This window comes from Lethenteron reissneri, chromosome 36 (genome assembly GCF_015708825.2).
Source record: "Lethenteron reissneri isolate LAM-NWPU_2019-01 chromosome 36, ASM1570882v1, whole genome shotgun sequence".
Lineage (NCBI taxonomy): Eukaryota > Metazoa > Chordata > Hyperoartia > Petromyzontiformes > Petromyzontidae > Lethenteron > Lethenteron reissneri.
Genome location: NC_083814.1, coordinates 3,608,666 through 3,633,741, shown reverse-complemented (window position 1 = coordinate 3,633,741; position 25,076 = coordinate 3,608,666). Strand labels below are relative to the sequence as shown.

General features: G+C 42.3%; 2 protein-coding genes and 1 long non-coding RNA gene across 3 annotated transcripts; 1 reads left to right on the top strand and 2 right to left on the bottom strand.

Annotated features, from left to right (window-relative positions):
- Positions 1-937: 937 nt before the first annotated feature.
- LOC133351025 (mucin-2-like) lies at positions 938-6,410 on the top strand. The gene is made up of 6 exons (XM_061565906.1): positions 938-1,211; positions 1,607-3,542; positions 3,731-3,895; positions 4,652-4,725; positions 4,998-5,026; positions 5,282-6,410. Exons 1-6 carry the CDS (start codon positions 1,133-1,135, stop codon positions 5,309-5,311), a joined length of 2,313 nt encoding a protein of 770 aa, XP_061421890.1. The 5' UTR covers positions 938-1,132; the 3' UTR covers positions 5,312-6,410.
- Positions 6,411-15,848: 9,438 nt separating this feature from the next.
- Positions 15,849-19,948, bottom strand: LOC133351026 (uncharacterized). Its single transcript, XR_009756140.1, has 4 exons — positions 19,816-19,948; positions 18,076-18,140; positions 17,802-17,830; positions 15,849-17,164 (listed from the first exon to the last, which is right to left on the bottom strand). It is a non-coding gene; the product is annotated as an uncharacterized LOC133351026 (long non-coding RNA).
- A 606-nt stretch (positions 19,949-20,554) lies between these two features.
- LOC133351250 (uncharacterized protein DDB_G0290685-like) lies at positions 20,555-24,243 on the bottom strand. Its single transcript, XM_061566345.1, has 3 exons — positions 24,016-24,243; positions 23,863-23,978; positions 20,555-23,762 (listed from the first exon to the last, which is right to left on the bottom strand). The coding sequence occupies exons 1-3, from the start codon at positions 24,241-24,243 to the stop codon at positions 20,555-20,557; spliced, it is 3,552 nt and encodes a 1,183-aa protein (XP_061422329.1).
- Between the last annotated feature and the right edge of the window lie 833 nt (positions 24,244-25,076).

Sequence of the window (25,076 nt, the reverse complement as noted above, 5' to 3'; positions counted from 1 at the left end):
TGCCCATCTGCGCTTTGAGAGCGCCGGGAGATGGGGGCTGATGGCTGTCTGCTGCCGTACTGCCCTGCGTCCAATAGAGAAGGGTTGGAGGACGGTAGGTGGAGGGTGGGGGATTGAGGTTTCTTTCCTTTCCTATAATTCCGACAATTCCTTGTCACACCTCGGTGATTTTGTTGCAAAGCACTGGTGTTGAGAGAGAGCATTCACGAATAATCGCTGGTAAACCATAAGTAGTTGTTTAATATATACAACTGACTGCTGAGATCCGTAAGGATGTCTGTGAAAAAAGAGCTTCATAACTCATCGGATTTTTCCAGAATAAATCAAATAAAAATTCTGAACAAACTGATCCAGAGTTTACATGCTTAAGCGAATGCTGCTGGGTGACAAAAGTATGAAAGGCCGATACACTAAACACATTTTACTTTGGTATGGAGTTTTAATAGGAAAGGTATTCGACATTAACTGTATTCATATGGTTAATGAGATGCAAAGTTGGAGTTTAAAATTGCAAAACAAAATGTCTGGATTAGAATAAGATAACCATATATAACATACACCATATTTTTTTCCAATCACCAAACTTTTTTAATTGAAGAACTATAAATCTGCCTCTGACACACCGCAGTAGTAAAGAGTAGCTGTGATCATACAGGTTTTTGCACAAATGTATTTATATTTCTCTACAGCCAGTACACGAGGTGAACGCATGCACATTTTTAAACAATTACTGTAGTAAACCATTTCCTTTTTTTCGCAACATAATGACGTGCAATTCAACACATTTGCGTTCAACCAAAATAATAAAACTATTTTTAACATTTGACAACCATAAAACCCAAAAAGCCCCTTAACTACTGAGTGAAGGGGCACAGTTTATTGCGCCACTGGGATTATATAAATGTCTAAAGCACGGCAGATCACACACACACAACTTCAACCTCAACATTTGGGTGTTTTTTTTCTCTCTCTCATATAAATTGGCTGTATGTAAGAAAGCGTATCTGTTCTGACAAAAGAGCTACAGTTTAATCAACTCAAGAAAGGATTTTCAATCGTTTTGGTTTCAACAAAGGAATTGATTGATTAGTGGGTTTTTTCACGGGAGTATTTTTCTCATCTGATCTTTACAATGGAGAAGCAATTTTTCACTTTAAGCATCATCGCCGGTGCCATATTGGCATTGCTTATCGTGGGATCGACAGCTCAATGTAAGTAAAATTTACCTCCGATTAACAAAAATACATTCCATATTTCACTATAATGTGGTTATTTCAAATATTCAGCATTTACATTTTATTTTGACCAGTGTATTCAATTCAGCACTGAACTTATTTTATATATTTACTATATGTAATTATGAACACTAAAACATTTAATCACATTCAAGTGTTCTTTATTTACAGCTGCAAGTATATGTTTTTATTCTTATTTAAAGATGTCAGTTTACAATTTTTATTATGCAAGGTTAAAGTTTTTCATGCTATTGTTTGAGAAAAATGAAAATATATATTCAGTGTAGTTATTAAGGAAAATGTGGAAACTAAGGATTATAACATTCCCAAAGGTATATACATAATCTTAATGTATTTAAACTCGTTTTCAGCATCTACTACACCTATTGCACCGACAACTACAACCATTACACCGACAACTACAACCACTACAGCGACAACAACTACACCTATAGGGCCATCAACAACTCCATTTACAGGGACATCAATAACTACATCTAGAGGGACACCCACGAGTACACCTACAGTGCCATCAACAACTACACCTACAGGGACATCAACAACTACACCTACAGTGCCATCAACAACTACACCTACAGGGACATCAACAACTACAACTACAGAGACATCAACAACTACACCTACAGTGCCATCAACAGCTACACCTACAGGGACATCAACAACTACACCTTCAGGGACATCAATAACTACATCTAGAGGGACACTGACGAGTACATCTGCAGGGCCATCAACAACTACACCTTCAGGGACATCAACAACTACACCTACAGTGCCATCAACAACTACACCTTCAGGGACATCAACAACTACATCTTCAGGGACATCAACAACTACACCTACAGGGACATCAACAACTACACCTACAGGGACATCAATAACTACATCTAGAGGGACACCGACGAGTACATCTGCAGGGCCATCAACAACTACACCTTCAGGGACATCAACAACTACACCTACAGGGACATCAACAACTACACCTATAGGGACATCAATAACTACATCTAGAGGGACACCGACGAGTACATCTGCAGGGCCATCAACTACTCCATTTACAGGGACATCAATAACTACATCTAAAGGGACACCGACGAGTACATTCCCAGGGCCATCAACAACTCCATTTACAGGGACATCAATAACTACATCTAGAGGGACACCGACAAGTACATCTGTAGGGCCATCAACAACTCAATTTACAGGGACATCAATAACTACATCTAGAGGGACACCGACGAGTACATCTGCAGGGCCATCAACAACTCCATTTACAGGGACATCAATAACTACATCTAGAGGGACACCGACGAGTACATCTCCAGGGCCATCAACAACTCCATTTACAGGGACATCAATAACTACATCTAGAGGGACACCAACAAGTACATCTGTAGGGCCATCAATAACTCCATTTACAGGGACATCAACAACTACATCTAGAGGGACACCGACGAGTACATCTGCAGGGCCATCAACAACTCCATTTACAGGGACATCAATAACTACATCTAGAGGGACACCGACGAGTACATCTGCAGGGCCATCAACAACTCCATTTACAGGGACATCAATAACTACATCTAGAGGGACACCGACAAGTACATCTGCAGGGCCATCAACAACTCCATTTACAGGGACATCAATAACTACATCTAAAGGGACACCGACGAGTACATCTGCAGGGCCATCAACAACTCCATTTACAGGGACATCAACAACTACATCTAGAGGGACACCGACGAGTACATCTGCAGGGCCATCAACAACTCCATTTACAGGGACATCAACAACTACATCTAGAGGGACACCGACGAGTACATCTGCAGGGCCATCAACAACTCCATTTACAGGGACATCAACAACTACATCTAGAGGGACACCGACGAGTACATCTGCAGGGCCATCAACAACTCAATTTACAGGGACATCAACAACTACATCTAGAGGGACACCGACGAGTACATCTGCAGGGCCATCAACAACTACATCTACAGGGCCATCAATAACTACATCTAGAGGGACACCGACGAGTACATCTCCAGGGCCATCAACAACTCCATTTACAGGGACATCAACAACTACATCTAGAGGGACACCGGCGAGTACATCTCCAGGGCCATCAACAACTACATCTACAGGGCCATCAATAACTACATCTAGAGGGCCATCAACAACTACTTCTACAGGGCCATCAACAACTACATCTACAGGGACAACGGGGACAACAGAGTCACAAGGAACAACAGCATCGGTTCAAGAAAGTACTCCTCAGGCAACGACACCACAGTAAGAACTAAAACTAATCACTCAATATTTTGTTAAGATGGTTCAAGATCACCTATAATGTTCACAAACAGCCATTTAAAAGTGTACAGCACCGTATACGCTCTTAAACGATATTTTGTAAACATTAACAAAAATGTAATTTCAGCTTAATGTTTTTTTTTCAAGACTCTAATAATGTCCAATTTCAGTTGCCCGGATGAAGACGCGTATTACTGGTACAACGATGACTGCTCGAGGATCTCCAAGGTAGCGGTGATCGTAGGGGTCACGGTCCCAGCGGCTGTCCTGCTCATAGTCGGCGCATCCCTGCTGGTGTGGCGCCACTTCCGAAAATCATCGGCGGTGGATGACAGGTAAAGCACGTGACGTTACACATTGCCACTTCATACCGCCGACAATCCATGAAATGGAGGCAAATACAGTACATTGGTTCAGTAAAATATGAATCTGTCACCGAGTCAAAAGGTGGTGGGTGACATGGGTGAACAGGGGGAACTATGTTCGTTGGGTGGCCTATAATCAGCAGAATTTGAGGCAATTGCAACCCATTCAATAGATAACCACCAGAAATACATTTCAGAAAAGTCGTACATTTACTTGCCTGAGAGGACACCAATGAGTTACACATTTGACGTGGAGCTGAACTTTGAGGCAAATATATGACAGTCACGTGTTTACCTTAATCCATGAGCAAATATATTAATTTATATTGATTGCTCTTTGCGAGGAAGCTAACGTCTTCACTATATTACAGTTATTTTATAATTTGCAATCATTAAAATGAGTCGTGATCGTTTCTACCTAGATGTGGAATTATTTGAGGAATGCATACGATTTGATTTTATACAACATATTTCTTAATTCAAAGAATCTATCTTCAAATAAAATGCACATGTTTTAAGCAGACAATACATTTATTGAAATTAGGTATTAAGACTTCAGTTGTCTTTTATCAAATGTGATCAGCATGATGTACCCGTGTGTTCTACCAATATAAAAATCAGGATGTCTCTGCGCAATGAATACAGAACTGTGCTTTGGAGTATGTGAGTTACCAGTGCAGTATATGAACATGTTCATTTTGAAAACAACGTTTTTTATGTTTGCAGTTACGCGATGTACAACTTCCACCGTGATAGCTCTTATGAAAACAATGTGGATGTTTACAACGTACGAAAACTTGGTAAGTTAAGAATGGCATATTCTTCATATGCAGTGGCTCACCTTGACAATGCTAGTCTCGATAATACTTGATAAAGTTGCTTATATGTATACCTGTACAATAAGTCAGTGTGAGTGTAATGGCATTGAGTGTCATAGGTGAAACACACACACATGCATCTTGACAATTAAGCAATCCTCCATGTGATGCTTTTGGGCTAAAACAATTAGTACATTTTTGTATATAATGTGCAGCTTTAACTTAAAAAAAATTCTGTTTATGTTTTTATACAGATTTGGACCAAATTGACACCAACACACCAGTAAGTATGAGCACAATTGCTATTTTTCTGTCATCATAAATGCAGAATAGAATGACCACATATACACAGTATGAACAATATATACCTTTTAAGGGAAAAATTATAATCATGTCAACTGGTAAACAAAACAATGTATCCTTTTTTCTTTGGACAAACATTGGAATGCCAAGTATCATGCTCAAGAATGCTCTATTTATATTAAATTGTCAATGGTACTGATAGTAACATTGGTATTTGTGTTGCGTTTCATTTCAGGTGATACTCAAAAGGCCCGAAATTATATAAGCCATGAAGAAGAACTTAGCGCACTTCTGTGATGTTCACTGTCCACATGGACACACGCCTTTGGTGATCTTAACAAGAATCTCAATGGGTTTCCATGTGCAACAAAAAAGCCAGATGCATGTAAATCAAAAATATAAGAATGTAAAATGTAGGAGGTGGCTGGGTTGCTCAGAGATCAGAGTGGTGAGCGAGCACCGCTGATATCCTGGATTCAAATCTAGGATTGGGTTTGCAAGTAATGTATTAGTTTTTTCAGTTTTTTCAGTTTCATTTATTAGGTATAGCCCTGTGAGCCATTCGGCTCTTGAATCGGGTGCAACCGCAACAAACAAAAAACAAAAACATGAACAAGAAAACATCTTAAAGTGACTATTTGACTATGTGAGTTGATGGTCTCAACCTGATAACTAATGAATGCGTCTAAACAATATGTAATATTATTTTACATGTTTCAATGGGCTAAAATTTTAGCTCTGAATATAAAATAATTGTATTGACTGCCTTACACCGAATATTATTCCCTGTAACATGACAGGTGTGAAAATTCATTTCCCTAATGTGTGGGCTCAGAGGTCACATGTAGGGATCTCAGAAGTTATTCTGTGATATCCTCTTCTGTGGGACATTCTTTAACAATTCTTCATCTACTCATCGTGCGCTGGTAGCATGTTTGGGATGACATTGTTGGGGAAGAAAAATCATGAACAGCTTTGAGTGAAAAAATTGCACTATATGAATACAAAAAAAAAATCTATTTGCATATATATATTTTAATCCAAACAATATAGTACCTAATCAAATACAGTTAGGTTAACCATAGCACAATCCCTTTTTTAATTAAATATTTTCTGAGTGAAATTAGCACAGCATATATAAACAATAACGCACACTTAATTAAAATGGAGGTCATATGTCTAAAACAATTAATTTCTTATGAATTGACGTTTGGTACTTCTCATAATTAGTTTTACAGAATATAGACTGCATACTGTGTTTCATGTAATTTGCTTGTACGAAAAATGTATAAAGTACTGAATGTATGTCCTTTATGTAAAATAAAGTTGCATTTTTTAAAATAAATGGCACTGAACATGTTGAATATTGTGAGCTGAGTATCTTTAGCGGTAAATTTCTATTCAATGGTAGCTATAATTATCAGAAATTGCACTTTGGTTCATGTATATACATATATGTGACGTTAACTTACCCAGAACATAATTTAAACATTAATATATTATTACAAGACATTGGTGTACTGTATTTCGAGACGCATGCAATATATGCTCCCTGTCCTAAGAAAAAACATTTAAGAATGCTTAACTAATAATGATATACATCTCTATGGCTGCAACAAAGTGGTTAGTGTACTGCACTTTGAACCTATCTACCTAAGTGATTTCAGGCCACGGCTAATATGAGTGGTGTCTGAACTAGCCCTGGATATCCTGCCCCTTTACCAACCTACATGATTCAGTCTGGTGAAGTATGGTCAAGCAACCTCCTTGACCAACTTGGCTCGGGAGACCTCCATCCTGCAGTGCATTGACAAAGGGCTTCAGTTTACGTTATTCACAACGTCATAAAGACATGGCCGAATGGCTATGCATTTGCTGTTCATTGCAGAGGTTTGAGGTTCTAAACCCGGTGGCCATCCTGGTCAATGCTGCTGGTATGTTCACCAAAATATGCACTGTCTTCTTTAATGTGGCAATTTAAGATAAATCCAAGAGAGGGGCAATGATAATTGCAGGATAAAGCCAAGATACTTGACATCAAAAGCCTGAGTCAACCAACACTTGCAATCCCAGCACGACATTACGCTTTCAGACTTTTACAGTTTCGTGCAAGTCACAGACATGATTAGCCACCAATTACTAAGCCCTAAATAAAGACCTCTCCAATGACCTTCACCCCCTGGTTAAGTGGCTTACATCATGAGAGAAATACAAAATAACGGAGGAATACCATCTCCCATTAAACATTATCCAGTATAAGTTTATGCATGGAACTTGCCTTAGCAATAAGAGGAGGTCAATATTCTCTAACTCCTCCCAGGATTGCCCCTAGGTGCCTCCCTCAGACTTACCTGCACCCCTGCTTGGTCATGCCTGGATGTTGCCGAATTCTATCTGGATATTACTAAACACTTCAATAGAATCTGTGGTACAAAAGGTGCACCCTTGGTTGACTCCTCTCTATGGGGAAATATATTCCACAGTAACCATAGGATATTGTCAGAAACTGCAGAAGGCATGTTGAGGAAGAGGGTAAATATAAAAAAAGATATGGAGATGCGAGATCGAAGATTGAATATACGGAAGTCTTTAAAATTATTAGAAAAATGATACGAAAAGAAATAGAAAACACCACACGAAAATTACTTGAAGATGTCAATGGAAGCATGAAAGGCGGTGAAAAGGTTGATAGAAAATTCGCTATGCAGATCTCTGTCGAAAAAGAAAGCTTACAGGCCAGGAATCAGACCATCTTTCAGATGCAGAAGATGAAGTTCCAGAGGTTGGATTGGAAGAAGTAAATTTTACCTTTCACAGTACCACAAATGTGAAAACTCCTGGGGCTTAATGGTGTATCTGTGGATATCATAATTTTGTTGCAATCGATTGTTGAAACACAATCAAACTTGTTAACATGTTTACAAATACATAAAATAATGAATAATGGAAAAATGCCCTCAATCATTCTTCTCATCAAAAAGGGATTTGAAAACTGATTTGAAAAACGAAGACTCAATAGCTTATCATCATGCACACAGACATTGTTTATGAAGGGTAAAAAAACAATTAGAGGCCAACCAAGCATGGCAGGGAAAGTACAACCGCTTAAGTGTGTCTAAGAGATGGCTGTGACAAGAAATTATGTAGTCGCGGGGGATGGAGGGAGGGGAGGGGCCATGGTGAGTGTGTGGGCGGGCTGTGGACTGGGAGGCAACGATGTGAGGAACGGGGTGGGCGCAACGTACGGAGTTCAAACTGAAGCTTTGTGATGCCGGGGGCGGAAGTAGATCAGGAAGCTAAGATTAAGCAGCCTTTTGTTATGCTGCGGGGGGGGGGGGGGGGGGAATTGTGCAAGCTGAAAATAACGTGTGGTAATGGTGATGGTAGTGTGTGAAGCTGGGGGTAACAGACTGGGAATATGGATATGATTATGAAAATAAATCTGAACTGTCTGTCTAGCAGTAAACTGCACGGTAGCTAAAGTTTAACTTGGTTAATTACATCCTTTCAATGATTGCTCAATTTGATTCCATCCTCTCGGTTGAAGTTATGTCTATGTTTGTATATCTGGATTTGAACTCGATCATTTAGACGAGATTCTCTTACAATCACATTTAATGTTAACACAAAAATGTCCCCTTCTGATTGGGATCGTGTTGACAACATGACAGCCTCCTCTGCTGATTCACTGTCAACTAAATGTAAAGCTAACCTGAGCGCTAAATTCAACCTCCTAGCAAAGATGAAGCCAGAACCATGCATTACAAAGCTAGATGTTAACAAGATCGTTATTAATCAGAGTAACATCCCAATCTCTGACAATATAAAAACGATACTACCTGAAGAAGGACGCTTGTGTTGCGCACTAAACGTCGTGATTTAATTTAGTTGTTTTCATTTTTTTTAACCTACGTGACTTTACCGAAATAACCAATGAGTATGAATCCTTGCAGTCACGAAAGCTTCAAATCTAGAAGTATGGCAGGCTTCAGGAAATGTTTCTCTACCATAGACCACATATCGTTAACATCAGTCGCGGTTTGTTCACTCGGGGCGTTGGGGCACCGCCCCACCAAGCAGCTGGAGATGATAAATTATTTTTCACTTAAAAATACTTTTCTAGAAATTGTTTTGTTGTGTCAAAATATATATGATTTCTTCAACGTGAATTGCCTAATGAAGATAACATTTTAAGTTGTTCATATTAGAAAGCGCTGCAACGCAGTCTGATTTGTGCCTCGTGGAGGTCTCGGAGTGGCTGTGAAGGCGTTCGAGTGAAATATTTATCTTCATTCACTGCGATTAGCTTCACATTTTAGCCACGCCGTGTGAGACCCATTCAGGGTGGTGAAAAAGGCGCCCATGGCAGCAATGACTTCGTCACAACGCTAGGTTGCACTGTGCAAAATATAGCAGGTCACGGCTTACACGCTCTCGGATTTTGGCAGTGTCAAAGGGGTTGTGTAGTGTGGCCATGAGGGTTATGGGGACAGCATTTGCGTGCTTTGTTGTTTTGTTTCGTATTTTATAATTGTCTACCGTTGGTAGATAAGACAGTTATCGGACTTTCACGGGAAGGCCAATAACATGACGAGGTTTTTATTAATTAGAAAACTATATTTGCAGAGGTCACTCACAACAGCCCCACCTACTGGAAATGTCACGAGCCGCTACTGGTTAACATCTGAATTAGCATTGTACGTAACGCAAATGTATTGAACTTAGTAGAAATGGATGCATTCTTAAAATTTCTCAAAAACCAACGCGTAACTTTTTAAAGTCTTTAGAATGAAAATCTGTTCATGAAAAATGTAACACATATTCAAAAAGAAAATCAGACAAGATGACACCCCTTCACCTTAGCTGTTCACAGCAAAATTGGGCTATATTTTCTAAATACTGGATAAATGAAACAAAGGCGTACACATTAATGTAGAAAAAACAATGTGACAGTCATATAACATCCAATAACCATGAACTCTATGAAAAGTGCAAATAACTTAATTTTAAAAAGCATGACATTTGAGCTGAGGATAAATGAGCGAAAAAAAAAGGTTCGTGAACAAGGAGTTGACTTAAATAATTAGAGATATCTGTCGGAGGGGGCAAAACTGTAAACACAGCATAGTAGGTACAGAGGGCATCGATTGAAGGTGTCCTGGGATGAAAGATAATGAAATAAAGAGGCAGATGAGAGCAAGTTGAGACTGATCTTCTTGGTTCTTTCGGTAAAGTCACGTAGAAGGGAAGTAATAAAATAATAAAAATTAAACATAATAAAATCAAATAATTCTCACGACGTTTCGGCTACAACGCAAGCAGCCGTCTTCAGGTGAAGAATGAGACACTGCCAAGCTAGGAGCTTATATATAAGCTGAGTTGGAGGTGGAAGAAGAAGAGAGCCTTAACAAAAGAATGTGCATATCAAGAGGAATTTAGCATATTCATGGGAAAATGCGTAGGAGGTGGGCAGGGGGGTTTCAAAGTCATATTATGCCCATGCATTATGCAGGATCAGCAGCACCAAAGGGAGGGGGGGTAACATTAACAAAGGGAGGGCATGTTAATAATATGTAGAAGCAATGAAACATGTGAATGGGAGAACGGTGGCAGGAGACCCGCAGCGGAGCAAATAATGCATTCCCTGTGGAGAACACAAGATACACAGTTAATGCCAGTGAGTGGACTGCGGTCTGAAAGTCACCATAAACGTGAACAAGCAATCAATTAAGATCCGAAGTGGTTTATTACGTCCTTCCAATGATTGCTGAGCCAGAATCCATCTTCTCGGTTGAAATTGTCTCTGTGTTTGTATATGTGGATCGCCTCATGAACGAATCTCTCATGGTAGCTAGATGGCTTGCAGAGAACCTCTCTCTTGGAGAAGTCAATGTCATGTGAGCCCACTGAATTGTAACAGTGATCTGCCACGGCTGAGGTGTTTGTCCTACCGTGTTTCAGGTCTGCTTTATGTTCACGGATGCGATCCGAGACATGTCGATTGGTTTCTCCAATGTAACTGCTTTTGGAAAAGTAGCATACTGTAGCAATTTCCATAAAAAATGCATTTTATTTGAAATCAAGGCATACTACCTATAGAATATGGATCAGAAACGTGGTTATTCACAAAGAAATTGCGCTACAAATTGAAACTTGTGCCAAAAAGCATGGCGTTGCGCGTACCATGGCAACGGCATGCGAGTACAGGTGGGGGGAATTCAGAACCTCTAGTTCAGCTGATGCCGGGCCCTGACCAGGGGACGCCGCTGTGAGTCTCGAATGACGTGAAAGACCAAGTCAATCAGGGGCATTGGGGTAGTGACCCTCCGACCAGCGCAGTATACCCTTTTCTAGCTGCCCAAAATAGCAGAGGGAGGCATCCGGTGTATCTACAATGCATCATCCGAGCTGTTAAGAAAGTGGACTTGGGCCGCACAAGAGCCGATGCAGTGGCAGCCAAGGAATGGGGCGTGTCCAAAAAGATGTCAACCTAGGAGATGGTATGATGAATCGGCTCATATGCTGTTGCTCGGTGAACTGTTATATTCCAGGATCGTGAGACGGCAGTGGCTTGAGGAGCCCTTTATCTAGCAGGCGATAGATCGTGGTTGATGATAATTAAAGTCAGCCTTCGGAGCCAGATAAGGAGAAGATGTCAAACGACACGTTGTGTTGGGAGATAACCGCCACCTATCGGATGAGTGAGTACGGCTGTGAGGTTTATCACCTTGGGGACAAGGCAAACCATATTAAATGTGTCGCTGAGTCCTCCAGGGTATCAGATGTTAGGAAGACACCAGGGTTGTAGAGCTAATTGAAACGGTTTATTCAACATGCGATTCAGACAGGTATTAATTGCACTGTAGTCCATAAAGTGTGGTTTTCGCTGGTGTCAATCCCCTTTAATATCCTCTGTGCTGTATAACTGAATAGTTTTGTTAATGAAAAAATACTTTCGGACAAAAAAAATTCGTCGCCAAGTATTGGACAATATATTTCAATATTGTTCCCGTGGTCTAGAGAGCTAGTTGCTCATAGGAACGCAACTTTATAACAACATTCTGTTCATATTAGATAAGCGTTACGAGAGTCGTCCTGACCTCCATTTACCGACGAACAAAGCGAATGTGTTCATGCTTTCAACTTTATTTGGACAGCTCCAACATAAATACAGCTCCTTGTCAATCGACTGCCGAATGAAGGCCTATCCACACTATGTACGGGCATGTTTGACCATACTTCACCACTCTGGTCAGTGCAGGTTGGTGAATGGGTGGGGATGCCCAGGACTGGTTCAGATAGCAATCGCCGCTGACAGACCATAGCCAGTAGTATTGTATTGTTTATTCACTGCACAAAAATCGAAAAATAAACAGTACAAATAAAAAAGGAGAAACAAAGTGTGCAGGTGAGGTTGAAAACCCAAGAGGGTTCTATGAAAAGCCACGCGAAAAAAATGACAATTTATATACACAACTGATTGTTCAATTAATTAACAAAGCATAGTAATTGCAATTAAATACGTAAACTCAGTGTTCAAAAAACCATGTTTGTTTATGTGTGTGCATGTGTGCTGTATGTGTGTGTGAGTGTGTGTGAGTCCGGATAAACAACCCGCTATCTCCTCGTTGGTGCCGGACGGCAACGCTGTGGTGAGCAGTGCCATGGGAGGAGGGCTAATTTCGATTGGCCATTCCACTCATGGCGTTTGTAGCCACCACAGCGGCCAAATGGGGCTTTGGACGGGTGCGAGGGGCTGGTAACCCCTCCACCTTACATTAATCACCACAAAACTACTTGCAAAATATCTAATTAAGCTTGTGCCGGAGGCCCCGGGGGACAGCATCTATGACGTCTCCTGGCCAAACCCCATTTGGCGGAGCCAGGAGACTGAATCCTTACCCTCGGGGCTCCTCCAGAAACATAAAAAAAACGACTGTGGGTAGCCGTGTGGAATGTTCGAACGCTCACTGCAGAGGAGAGGCTGCCAATTCTCTGTCGGGAGCTAGACCGGTACCTGACTGGATCTCTGTGGTATTCAGGAGGTCCGGTGGACCAGCTCTGGCTCCTGCCACCATGAGGGGTGGAAAGTCCTCTACTCGGGACAAGAGACTGCCAAACAACAGGGAGTGGCTCTTCTTCTGAACAAAATAATGAAGGGGGCGTGAGAGTGTGGTGGTGAGGTGTGGGGAGCTGTAAGCCCCAGGCTACTTTGGGCTCGCCTTCCCATCAACAAAAGGCGAGGAGTGGTGGTCGTGGTTACTTATGCCCCCACCGAAGACAAACATCCGTAGGAGGGATGCAGGTAAGGCCGATGAGTCAGATGCCTTCTATGACCTCCTGTCACAGGTGCTAGCTAAAGTGGCCCCTTGGGATAGAGTCATATTGTTGGGCGACTTGAATGCCCGAGTTGGTCATGATGCTGGCACCTGGTCTGGAGTGATTGGAAGGCATGGGCCAGATCAGCTCAATAACAATGGTAGGAGGCTGCTCGATTTTTGTGCAGCCCATGGACTTGTAATTACCAACATGCTGTTCCGGCATCAGCGCATCCACACAACATCATGGATGCATGCCGGGTTCAAGCAAGAACATCTGCTGGATTACATAGTGACGGAACAGCAGATGCAGGCCAAAGTCCTTGACACTAGGACCTACCGTGGAGCTGATCTGCCCACTGATCATCGACATTGTCATCTGTAAGATGCGCCTGCCATTCTTCCACTCCGGTGGTGGGTGTACACCCAGGACCCCATTGAAACCCATAGTGGCCCGGTCTCAGTTAGCTGATGAAAGTTGCAAGCGAGAATGTAATCATCGCTTGCGGCTGGGGTTGGCATAACTCCCCACTCTTCCTGATGTCGAGGGGAAATGGGCGAGGTTTAGGACTGTGGCTCATGCAGCTGCAATGGCTGCTTTGGGTACAAGGTCCACACCTCCTCAAAGACCCTGCTGACAGAGGAGGTGTTCAGGCTGGCTGAGAAAAAGCGACAGACCCACTGTCATCGTCTACAGCATCCCACGTCAGAGAATAAGGAGGCTTACTGCAGCCTTTGCTCGGATGTCCGGAGAGCTGTGAGGTGCTGCAAGGATGGGTGGTGGTCGCGGGTTGCTGAGGAGATGGAGTATGCCTCAATGGTCCGCGATCACAAATCGTTTTTTAACTCCATAAAAAAGTAACTTGCAGCGACACACCTATTACCATCATTAGGGAAAGAACGGTGATCCATTCTCCGACTTCCAGGAACAGGTTTGCAGATTTACTGAGCATTTCTGTGAGGTCCTGGGGGAGGGGAAATCCCTCAGCCTGTAAAACATCGTGGGACAAAGTGTTAATTACCCTGCTGAGGCTGCAGGTGACTCAAATATTGGAAGAAGTCACCCCTGTGAGCTGAAGTGCCATCTGTTGAGGAAGTAATGAAGGCGATCCAGAGTCTGAGACCAGGAAAGGCACCAGGCAGAGATGATATCCCAATCGAAATTCTGAGGGAGGGTTGCGTTTGTGCACAGACTGCCCTACATGACATCATAACAACAGTCTGGACCACTGGATGGGTTCCGCAGGATTGGAAGAATGCCCTGGTGGTCCCTCTCTTTAAGAAGGGGGACCGCACAGACTGTAACAACTACATGGGCATCTCACTCCTCAGTGTGCCTGGAAAGGTCCTAGCAAGGATAATTCAACATTGCCTTGCCAGGCACGCTGAGGAGAGGCTTGCGGAGCCCCAGTGCGGTTTCAGGAAAGGGCGGTCCTGCACAGATGCCATATTTTCTGTCCGTCTGCTACAGCATAGGTGTAGGGAATTCCAACAAGACCTACATCTTTGCTTTATTGACCTGGTCAAGGCCTATAATACCATCGGTAGGCCTGGGCTCTGGGTTGTTCACCATGCTTTCAGAGTCCCTGACCCTCTGCTCACGATCATTAATGACCTTCATGATGGCTGAGCGGGCACAGGTAAAACTACATGGCTGGGACACTATGAGACCTCCTTTACCAGTGGCAAAATATAGTAATAGGTTTTTACCCTTTCAACTGGTACAAAAACTGACACCTTTATACAAGGCATCATGTTTGCAATAACCACAACACAAGCAGTCAAAATGCAAACAAAAAGAAACAACTCTGATATGATGATAATGATATGCACTGTCCTTGAAGTTGATTGGTCCACACCCGAGACAGCTTTTCTTAGAGCCTAGTCTCCATTGGTGTTGGACCAGATGACGCCAAAAGGCGTACAACTCAAAGACAGTGCTTACCCCGAGCTCTCAATACTCTGATGATGTGTAATTTATGTAGGTAGGAAGCATATGTATTGGCCTAGACAATATTGTAGTAGATGAGATATGGGTAAATTGAGCTGTTGTATTAGGAAGAACTGAGTTGGTCAGGTTCAAATAAAAAAGCAGTGCGGCTAATCACACACAATGTATTGCATTTCAATATATATCTTTATTACTAATGCATTCTTAAACAATGTTTGTGTCTTTAAATAATACAAAGAACACAATATACCGAGTGATTATACATATACAGTCGATAAATGTCATGCAATACATGTCAATGCACCAGTGTCTTTGATATTCATCGACACTTGCGTAACCACCAACCGCATCGTAACATCAACAGGCAGACGCGCATATCTCCTTCGTAAATGGGAAATTAAAGACACAAGCCACAGTGGTGCAATTGTGGCCATGCAACCAAAACGATGGACCTCATAGTAAACCAATGTAGTCTGCACTACGTCAGTGAAGGAGGAACAATAAAACTACACGAACTCTCTCTCCTGAATCCCTCTCATGGCTATCAGACATTGGCATTTAGCTCCTGTATGTATTATCATACGCAAGAACATAACCATATATTATGGTAACAGTTCTCCATATGAACTGTGGGATCCCATTCAATGCAAAAAAGCAATACCGTACATAAACTATGTGTTGCCGTGCAAGACTAGAATGTATATACAGTATACAAGAAGCCAATTGCAAATTGTAAGAATGATCAGTTTCAAATAAAAATAAAAACTTCCACAAGGGTATTTATGTAAATTTGTTAATTCCAGCACATCGACTGCTATTTCCTTTAAAATACATCTTTATTCTGCATTATAACAAAAATACATTTTGTGCGAATACATATTTAGGTATAATGAATATAGTAAGTGGTCTATATTTGTGTGGATGTGACAGCATTATTCAAACACTTATTATCACCAAATATCAACTTATAGCCACATGCCATACAATAGGAGTTTATTGTATTTAAAGCTCATATATGGACGTCAACTGAATCCTTTAGCCTTTGTTGTATCTGTATATAATACACACATTTTATATAATTACAGTTTCATAATTTTAAATTAGCAAAATATACCTAGTTAACTTAGAAAACAATTATTTAAAAAACAGTATCTGTTTTAATAAATATATGTAACATGCATTGTATTGTACATTTTTAATATTATTCATAAATGTATATAAGACAGTAATATAGTACAATTATATAACATGAAGCTATTCATTATTTTGTAGGGGTTTTAACACAATTTTATTACAATTGTGTTATTGGTGTCTTGTCATGAGATTAAAAATCCATTCAGATCTTTGACAGAGCGGTGCGTTCCACTGTGGCAGAATATGACGGATTTTACAGAATGCTGAGATCTCTTCAAGTGATCTCTGGTCCGATTAGCACAGAGCATTATTCTTCCATATTTATAAAATCTTAGACAAACGGGTATATATATTCTCAGATATGCAATTGAGCCAAAATTAAATGCAGCATAAAATATCACGTGATAGATATTAATGCAGTCATTGATGACTGGGCATCGTCCATCATCTCACAACCCGTTTTAATCACAGACAGATCCCTGGATTTGAATCCACAATCGCAGCAGAGCCAGTTCGTTAGTCTGACCTCCAAAACAACCACGTAAAAAAAATAATTTCCACACATCTAACTTATTGTTTAATATCAAGCAACTCGAGTTTGTTCGTAAGATTACTGAAAGTGTACAATATATTCATATGAACACGGAATATCATACATGTGCATTTAGTGGTGCTTCGTCATCGCTTATACAAGCTCAGGTCTTCTAATTTTCACCTGAAAATGAAACATAACATTCAAAAGTTAGAATTCATGCTCATCAAAAAATGTATATTTCACATGAGACTGTGTTGTGGTAAAAAAAAAAACCCTTAAATATAGCATTTAGTGTTGTACTTTATTGGGGCAGTCACATGGCCTAGCCGTAACACGTTCGCACGCTTGTTGCAGAGGTTCAACGTTCTAATCCAGCGGCCTGCCTCGGTTATTGTTGCGGCCGTATCTACCGTAAATATAAACGCCGTTGTCTCCAGGGTGATCGATTTTTTTTACATAAGCGTGATGTCCTTCGCAAGAGCAGACCATTGTGTGCAGGAAACATAGGCCCGAAGTTTCCAATTTCGAAAATTACCCACAAGTTAATGAACTGGGATCGTGCACACCCCCTCTTGGCCTTGCGGCTTTGTCTGTGGCTTCCCGCACCTCTCCGGTACAACGTTGTAATTTGCAAGACTCACGCTGTATGAAAATAGCATTACGTGACTTGGTACTCCAATGCTTGTGCAACTTTAAAAATGTTTAATTATGTTGACCAGTTTACATTATAACATACTTTGTACTATTATATATACAATATGTGATTATTATACAATGCAATTATTATTACAGAATAAACAATCAAACTCATACTTACTGATGTAGTGGTATCAACTTTGTCAAAATCTGTCAAAAAAAAACCAGCATATTTAAAAAGTGTAAGCTGCTACATTATATAAATACTGTGATCTCATTGTTTTATCCCAATAGTATTCACATGGAGACTTTATGAAAGTTTATAGTAGGAATGACAATATAAACAATACATATATATACAGGATTCTATTGTATGTATGTTGAATTATATTTACACCATACATCTCCAACCGTGCTCGTCACTATTTATGAAGACATATCAATTGGTCACTTACCGATTTTTTTCACATCCAAAATTTCAACAGTGTCTTCATATGTGCCGTCTTTGTTCACAAAATAACTGGAAACGTAAAATAAAAACATTGTCTTTGTTACATGAAAATGTGCAAATGAAAATGTTAATTTATTGCTGACGTATCCCATAGCCTGAAGCACATATCTGTATTAATTGCAAGCAAATACAGGTCGTGATTTGTGTATTGTGGCTAATTGCATTTTAAAATGTCATTGGTGTTTGAATGCCTTATGTTATTTCTGTCAAGTACTGTTTTAATTTAAAGGTATGTTGCACAAATTAAAATACTATACAGCACTATATTTGTAAACCAAAACAAAGTATAAATTAATGTAAGTTATTTTAATTACAACCATTAAACGTTCTATGAAAGCACTGAAGTTACAATTTAATGAAGATCTAAGCTTCAACACAAAAAGCTAATTATTTAAATTTACATGATGCCCATGGGCGGCTCGTGAAATTTCCATTAGGTGGGGCTGTTGTGAGTGACCTCTGAAAATGTGGTGTTCTAAGAAAAACCTCGTAATGTTATTGGCCTTCCCGTGAAAGTCATATACCTAACTGTCTTATCTACCAACGATAGTCATTTAAGAACAATACGAAACAAACAACAAAGCACTCAAAAGCACTCCCATGACCCTAAAGTCCACACTACACAACCACTTTGACACTGCCAAAAGCCTAGAGCGTGTAGGCCATGGCCTGTATATTTTGCACAGTTCAACCTCGCGTTGCGACGAAGTCATTACTGCAATGGGCGACTTTTTCACCACCGTGAATGGGTCTCAAACGGCGTGGCTAAAACGCGAAGCAAATCGCAATGAATGAAGGAATTTCTCTCACTCGGACGCCATCACAGCCGCCCCGAGACCTCCCCAAGGCACAAATCAGACTGCGTTGCAGCGCTTTCTAATATGAACTTAAAATGTTATATTCGTTAGGCAATTCACGTTGAAAGAATCATTATATATATTTTAAAACACAACAAAATAATTTTGAGAAAAATCAGTGGACGAACCAATCCTGATTTTGCCTATGCGTTAAAGTGAACACGCCACTGCCATATAGTTTCCTCCAAGTTCAGTACCAAGTCAAAAGTGTAACTGCCAAGTGTTGCTCTAAATCCATATAGCAATACTACAATGCAACCTGGATATTTATAATCATGAATCAAACAACTGGGGTGTTCTCAGCCAAGTCAATGCATTACTATTTTGACAACATTCCTTGCTCGTGGTGAATCATCCATTGGGTTGGAGTAGCTATATAAAAAAAATTTATTTTGACTAAACTTTCGTGACTGCAGAAATTCATATTCTATGGTTCTTTCGGTAAAGTCACATAGACAAAAAAAATAACAATAAAATAAAAATAAAGTGAATAAAAAATCATAAAAACATCACGACGTTTCGATCACAACACAAGCGGTCGTCATCAGGAACAGGGAGGTGAGCCTCTGAGGGAAATCTGTTTATAAAGGTTTAGAGATGGGCGGGGCAGCTAATGTTAATGTGGGAGAAGGCTCCGACACCGGCAGTAGGTCGACACCAATCAAAGCATTTGTTTATAATTGTTTGTAATTACCTCCCCATTGCCACCAAATGGACAATGTTCACTCCATTACCCATGCCACCCAACACCTTTAACTCAAATCTTTGCCCATGTTCAATGGAGAGTCAAGTCTGCGAAACAGGAATGTGGCACACGATGTGCTCACCTGTCATGCAGCGGTGTTCTCCTGCAATTGCGCCACACCAGTAGGATCACACCGACGATGAGCAGGACTGCAAGCGGTACAGTGATCCCGACGATCACGGCTATCTTGGAGATCTTTGAACAGTTGCTGCTGTACCAGTAGTATTTGTCTTCGTCCGGGCAGCTGAAATTCAAAGTTATTAGAGTGATGAAAGATGAAGTTGAAATGATAACTATCTCAATACTTTAATAAAACATGCTTTAGTCGCCATCCTACACATATTTGCTACACATATGTAGGACAACAACAACCGGAAAGAGAAGAATACAACAGAGAATGGCTTGACCAGATAAGAGGTTTGTGCCAGAAAGATGTGTTTAGTAACACATTAATGCTTTATTGATGGATGCATTTTTTATGTTATTTTCTCAAAAGTCAAACTCTATGTTTATAAATGGACACAAACATATACATGCAATTTATATATTCAAGCATGCTGCGTATAGTATTAACATGATATATACATGTTTAAATACATACATACACAGTGATCATAATCATACACGAGAGATATGAAGCAGGATGAATATAAACACAACGTTAAATATGCATTCAGCAACATGTAATATATTATTAAATCTGATCCATATATTGAGTTGTAAAATTAATCACACAAATGCACAATATTATTAAGGCAACAATTTGAACATTAAATATCACAATGAATGAACTTTAAACTTTCTGATCAATAAGATCGTAGCTAATTTTGAGCCATATTAAAATTAATTCTTACTCTTTTATTGGTGGCCCTGTTGTTCCTGGTGTCCCTGTTGTTCCCGGTGTCCCTGTTGTTCCTGGTGTCTCTGTTGTTCCCGGTGTCTCTGTTGTTCCCGGTGTCTCTGTTGTTTCCGTTGTCTCTGTTGTTCCTGCTGTCACTGGTGTCCCTGTTGTTTCCGGTGTCATTGTTGTTCCTGGTGTCACTGTTGTCCCTAGTGTCCCTGTTGTTCCTGTTGTTGCTGTTGTCCCTGTTGTTCCCGGTGTCTCTGTTGTTCCCGGTTTCCCTGTTGTTTCCGGTGTCTCTGTTGTTCCCGGTGTCTCTGTTGTTCCCGGTTTCCCTGTTGTTTCCGGTGTCTCTGTTGTTCCTGGTGTCTCTGTTGTTCCCGGCGTCTCTGTTGTCCCCGGTGTCCCTGTTGTTCCTGGTGTCCCTGTTGTTCCTGGTGTCCCTGTTGTTCCTGGTGTCACTGGTGTCTCTGCTGTTGCTGGTGTCTCTGTTGTTCCTGGTGTCACTGTTGTTCCCGGCGTCTCTGTTGTCCCCGGTGTCCCTGTTGTTCCTGGTGTCACTGTTGTTCCCGGCGTCTCTGTTGTCCCCGGTGTCCCTGTTGTTCCCGGTGTCCCTGTTGTTCCTGGTGTCCCTGTTGTTCCTGGTGTCACTGTTGTTCCCGGCGTCTCTGTTGTCCCCGGTGTCCCTGTTGTTTCCGGTGTCTCTGTTGTTCCTCGTGTCCCTGTTGTTCCCGGTGTTCCTGTTGTTCCTGGTGTCCCTGTTGTTCCCGGTGTCCCTGTTGTTCCCGGTGTCCCTGTTGTTCCTGGTGTCCCTGTTGTTCCTGGTGTCTCTGTTGTTCCCGGTGTCTCTGTTGTTCCTGGTGTCTCTGTTGTTCCTGGTGTCTCTGTTGTTCCCAGTGTCTCTGTTGATCCTGGTGTCTCTGTTGTTCCTGGTGTCACTGTTGTTCCCGGTGTCTCTGTTGTTCCCGGTGTCCCTGTTGTTCCCGGTGTCTCTGTTGTTCCTCGTGTCTCTGTTGTTCCCGGTGTCTCTGTTGTTCCTGTTGTTCCCGGTGTCCCTGTTGTTCCCGGTGTCTCTGTTGTTCCTGGTGTCCATGTTGTTCCTGGTGTCCCTGGTGTCCCTGTTGTTCCCGGTGTCTCTGTTGTTCCCGGTGTCCCTGTTGTTCCCGGTGTCCCTGTTGTTACCGGTGTCTCTGTTGTTCCTGGTGTCCCTGGTGTCCCTGTTGTTCCCGGTGTCTCTGTTGTTCCCGGTGTCTCTGTTGTTCCTGGTGTCACTGGTGTCACTGATGTAACTGGTGTCTCTGTTGTTCCCGGTGTCCCTGGTGTCTCTGTTGTTCCTGGTGTCTCTGTTGTTCCCGGTGTCTCTGTTGTTCCTGTTGTTCCCGGTGTCCCTGTTGTTCCCGGTGTCCCTGTTGTTCCTGGTGTCCCTGTTGTTCCAGGTGTCCCTGGTGTCCCTGTTGTTCCTGGTGTCTCTGTTGTTCCCGGTGTCTCTGTTGTTCCTGGTGTCTCTGTTGTTCCTGGTGTCTCTGTTGTTCCCAGTGTCTCTGTTGTTCTTGGTGTCTCTATTGTTCCTGGTGTCACTGTTGTTCCCGGTGTCTCTGTTGTTCCCGGTGTCCCTGTTGTTCCCGGTGTCTCTGTTGTTCCTCGTGTCTCTGTTGTTCCCGGTGTCTCTGTTGTTCCTGTTGTTCCCAGTGTCCCTGTTGTTCCTGGTGTCTCTGTTGTTCCTGGTGTCCATGTTGTTCCTGGTGTCCCTGGTGTCCCTGTTGTTCCCGGGGTCTCTGTTGTTCCCGGTGTCCCTGTTGTTCCCGGTGTCCCTGTTGTTCCCGGTGTCTCTGTTGTTCCTGGTGTCCCTGGTGTCCCTGTTGTTCCCGGTGTCTCTGTTGTTCCCGGTGTCTCTGTTGTTCCTGGTGTCACTGGTGTCACTGATGTAACTGGTGTCTCTGTTGTTCCCGGTGTCCCTGGTGTCTCTGTTGTTCCTGGTGTCTCTGTTGTTCCCGGTGTCTCTGTTGTTCCTGTTGTTCCCGGTGTCCCTGTTGTTCCCGGTGTCCCTGTTGTTCCTGGTGTCCCTGTTGTTCCCGGTGTCCCTGGTGTCCCTGTTGTTCCTGGTGTCTCTGTTGTTCCCGGTGTCTCTGTTGTTCCTGGTGTCTCTGTTGTTCCTGGTGTCTCTGTTGTTCCCGGTGTCTCTGTTGTTCCTGGTGTCTCTGTTGTTCCTGGTGTCACTGTTGTTCCCGGTGTCTCTGTTGTTCCCGGTGTCCCTGTTGTTCCCGGTGTCTCTGTTGTTCCTCGTGTCTCTGTTGTTCCCGGTGTCTCTGTTGTTTCTGTTGTTCCCGGTGTCCCTGTTGTTCCCGGTGTCTCTGTTGTTCCTGGTGTCCCTGTTGTTCCTGGTGTCCCTGGTGTCCCTGTTGTTCCCTGTGTCTCTGTTGTTCCCAGTGTCCCTGTTGTTCCCGGTGTCCCTGTTGTTCCCGGTGTCTCTGTTGTTCCCGGTGTCCCTGGTGTCCCTGTTGTTCCCGGTGTCTCTGTTGTTCCCGGTGTCACTGGTGTCACTGATGTCACTGGTGTCTCTGTTGTTTCCGGTGTCCCTGTTGTCTCTGTTGTTCCTGGTGTCCCTGTTGTTCCTGCTGTCACTGGTGTCCCTGTTGTTCCCGGTGTCCCTGTTGTTCCCAGTGTCCCTGTTGTTCCTGGTGTCCCTGTTGTTCCTGTTGTTCCTGTTGTTCCTGTTGTTCCCGGTGTCTCTGTTGTTCCCGGGTTCCCTGTTGTTACCGATGTCTCTGTTGTTCCTGGTGTCCCTGTTGTTTCCGGTGTCTCTGTTGTTCCTGGTGTCTCTGTTGTTCCCGGTGTCCCTGTTGTTCCCGGTGTCTCTGTTGTTCCCGGTGTCCCTGTTGTTCCTGGTGTCACTGGTGTCTCTGTTGTTCCTCGTGTCTCTGTTGTTCCCGGTGTCTCTGTTGTTCCTATTGTTCCCGGTGTCTCTGTTGTTCCTGTTGTTCCCGGTGTCCCTCTTGTTCCTGGTGTCCCTGTTGTTCCTGGTGTCCCTGTTGTTCCAGGTGTCCCTGGTGTCCCTGTTGTTCCCGGTGTCCCTGTTGTTCCCGGTGTCCCTGTTGTTCCCGGTGTCTCTGTTGTTCCTGGTGTCCCTGTTGTTCCAGGTGTCCCTGGTGTCCCTGTTGTTCCTGGTGTCCCTGTTGTTCCCGGTGTCCCTGGTGTCCCTGTTGTTCCCGGTGTCCCTGTTGTTCCCGGTGTCTCTGTTGTTCCTGGTGTCCCTGTTGTTCCTGGTGTTACTGGTGTCACTGATGTCACTGGTGTCTCTGTTGTTCCCGGTGTCTCTGTTGTTCCCGGTGTCTCTGTTGTTCCTGGTGTCCCTGTTGTTCCTGGTGCCCCTGTTGTTCCCGGTGTCTCTGTTGTTCCTGGTGTCCCTGTTGTTCCTGGTGTCACTGGTGTCACTGATGTCACTGGTGTCTCTGTTGTTCCCGATGTCCCTGGTGTCTCTGTTGTTCCTGGTGTCCCTGTTGTTCCCGGTTTCCCTGTTGTTCCCGGTGTCCCTGTTGTTCCCGTTGTCTCTGTTGTTCCTGGTGTCCCTGTTGTTCCCGTTGTTCCCGGTGTCTCTGTTGTTCCTGGTGTCTCTGTTGTTTCTGGTGTCCCTGTTGTTCCCGGTGTCCCTGGTGTCCCTGTTGTTCCCATTGTCTCTGTTGTTCCCGGTGTCCCTGTTGTTCCCGGTGTCTCTGTTGTTCCCGGTGTCTCTGTTGTTCCCGGTGTCCCTGTTGTTCCTGGTGTCCCTGTTGTTCCTGGTGTCCCTGTTGTTCCCGGTGTCCCTGTTGTTCCTGGTGTCCCTGTTGTTCCTGGTGTCCCTGTTGTTCCTACAAATAGCATCAACAAAAGGCACACTTATATTGAAGCAATATTAAATGAAAAGTTTGCTCCTTTTTCAAACCAACACTTGAAAAACGTTTACCTTGCACAATTTAAATTAAATGTCGACTTTGCAAAAAACAAACAAATCCTTTAAATGTAGGTGTCCAATCTTGATTTTAAGCTTTCGTGACTGCAGGAATCCATACTCTTTGGTTCTTTCAGTAAAGTTAAGCAGTTTATTTTTTATTTTTAACAACGTGACTTTACCGAAAGAACCAATGAGTGTAAGTGTCCAATATGTTTTAGTATTTATAAATAAAAATAACACGTACCGCACATAATATGAAACGAATTCAATACTACACTGTGAAATTGAAAATTAAAATTTATGTAACATAAAATAAACATATGAGAGTGAAATATTGAAATTTAGAAAAAAATATTAATACGAGGTAATATTTACTTACCCTGAGCTTTTGATATTACAATGATAAATGCAAATATGACGCAAGTGATAGCTTTTGATCTGAAAATGTTCTGCTCCATTGCAGATATATAAGAGCTCTTCCAGTGAAAGAAAATCCAAAATTCTCAGCTCCTTCAATTTAATCACGAAGGTAAAACCCCTTTTTTAGCTTCAGTAAACTATATATTCCAATGCC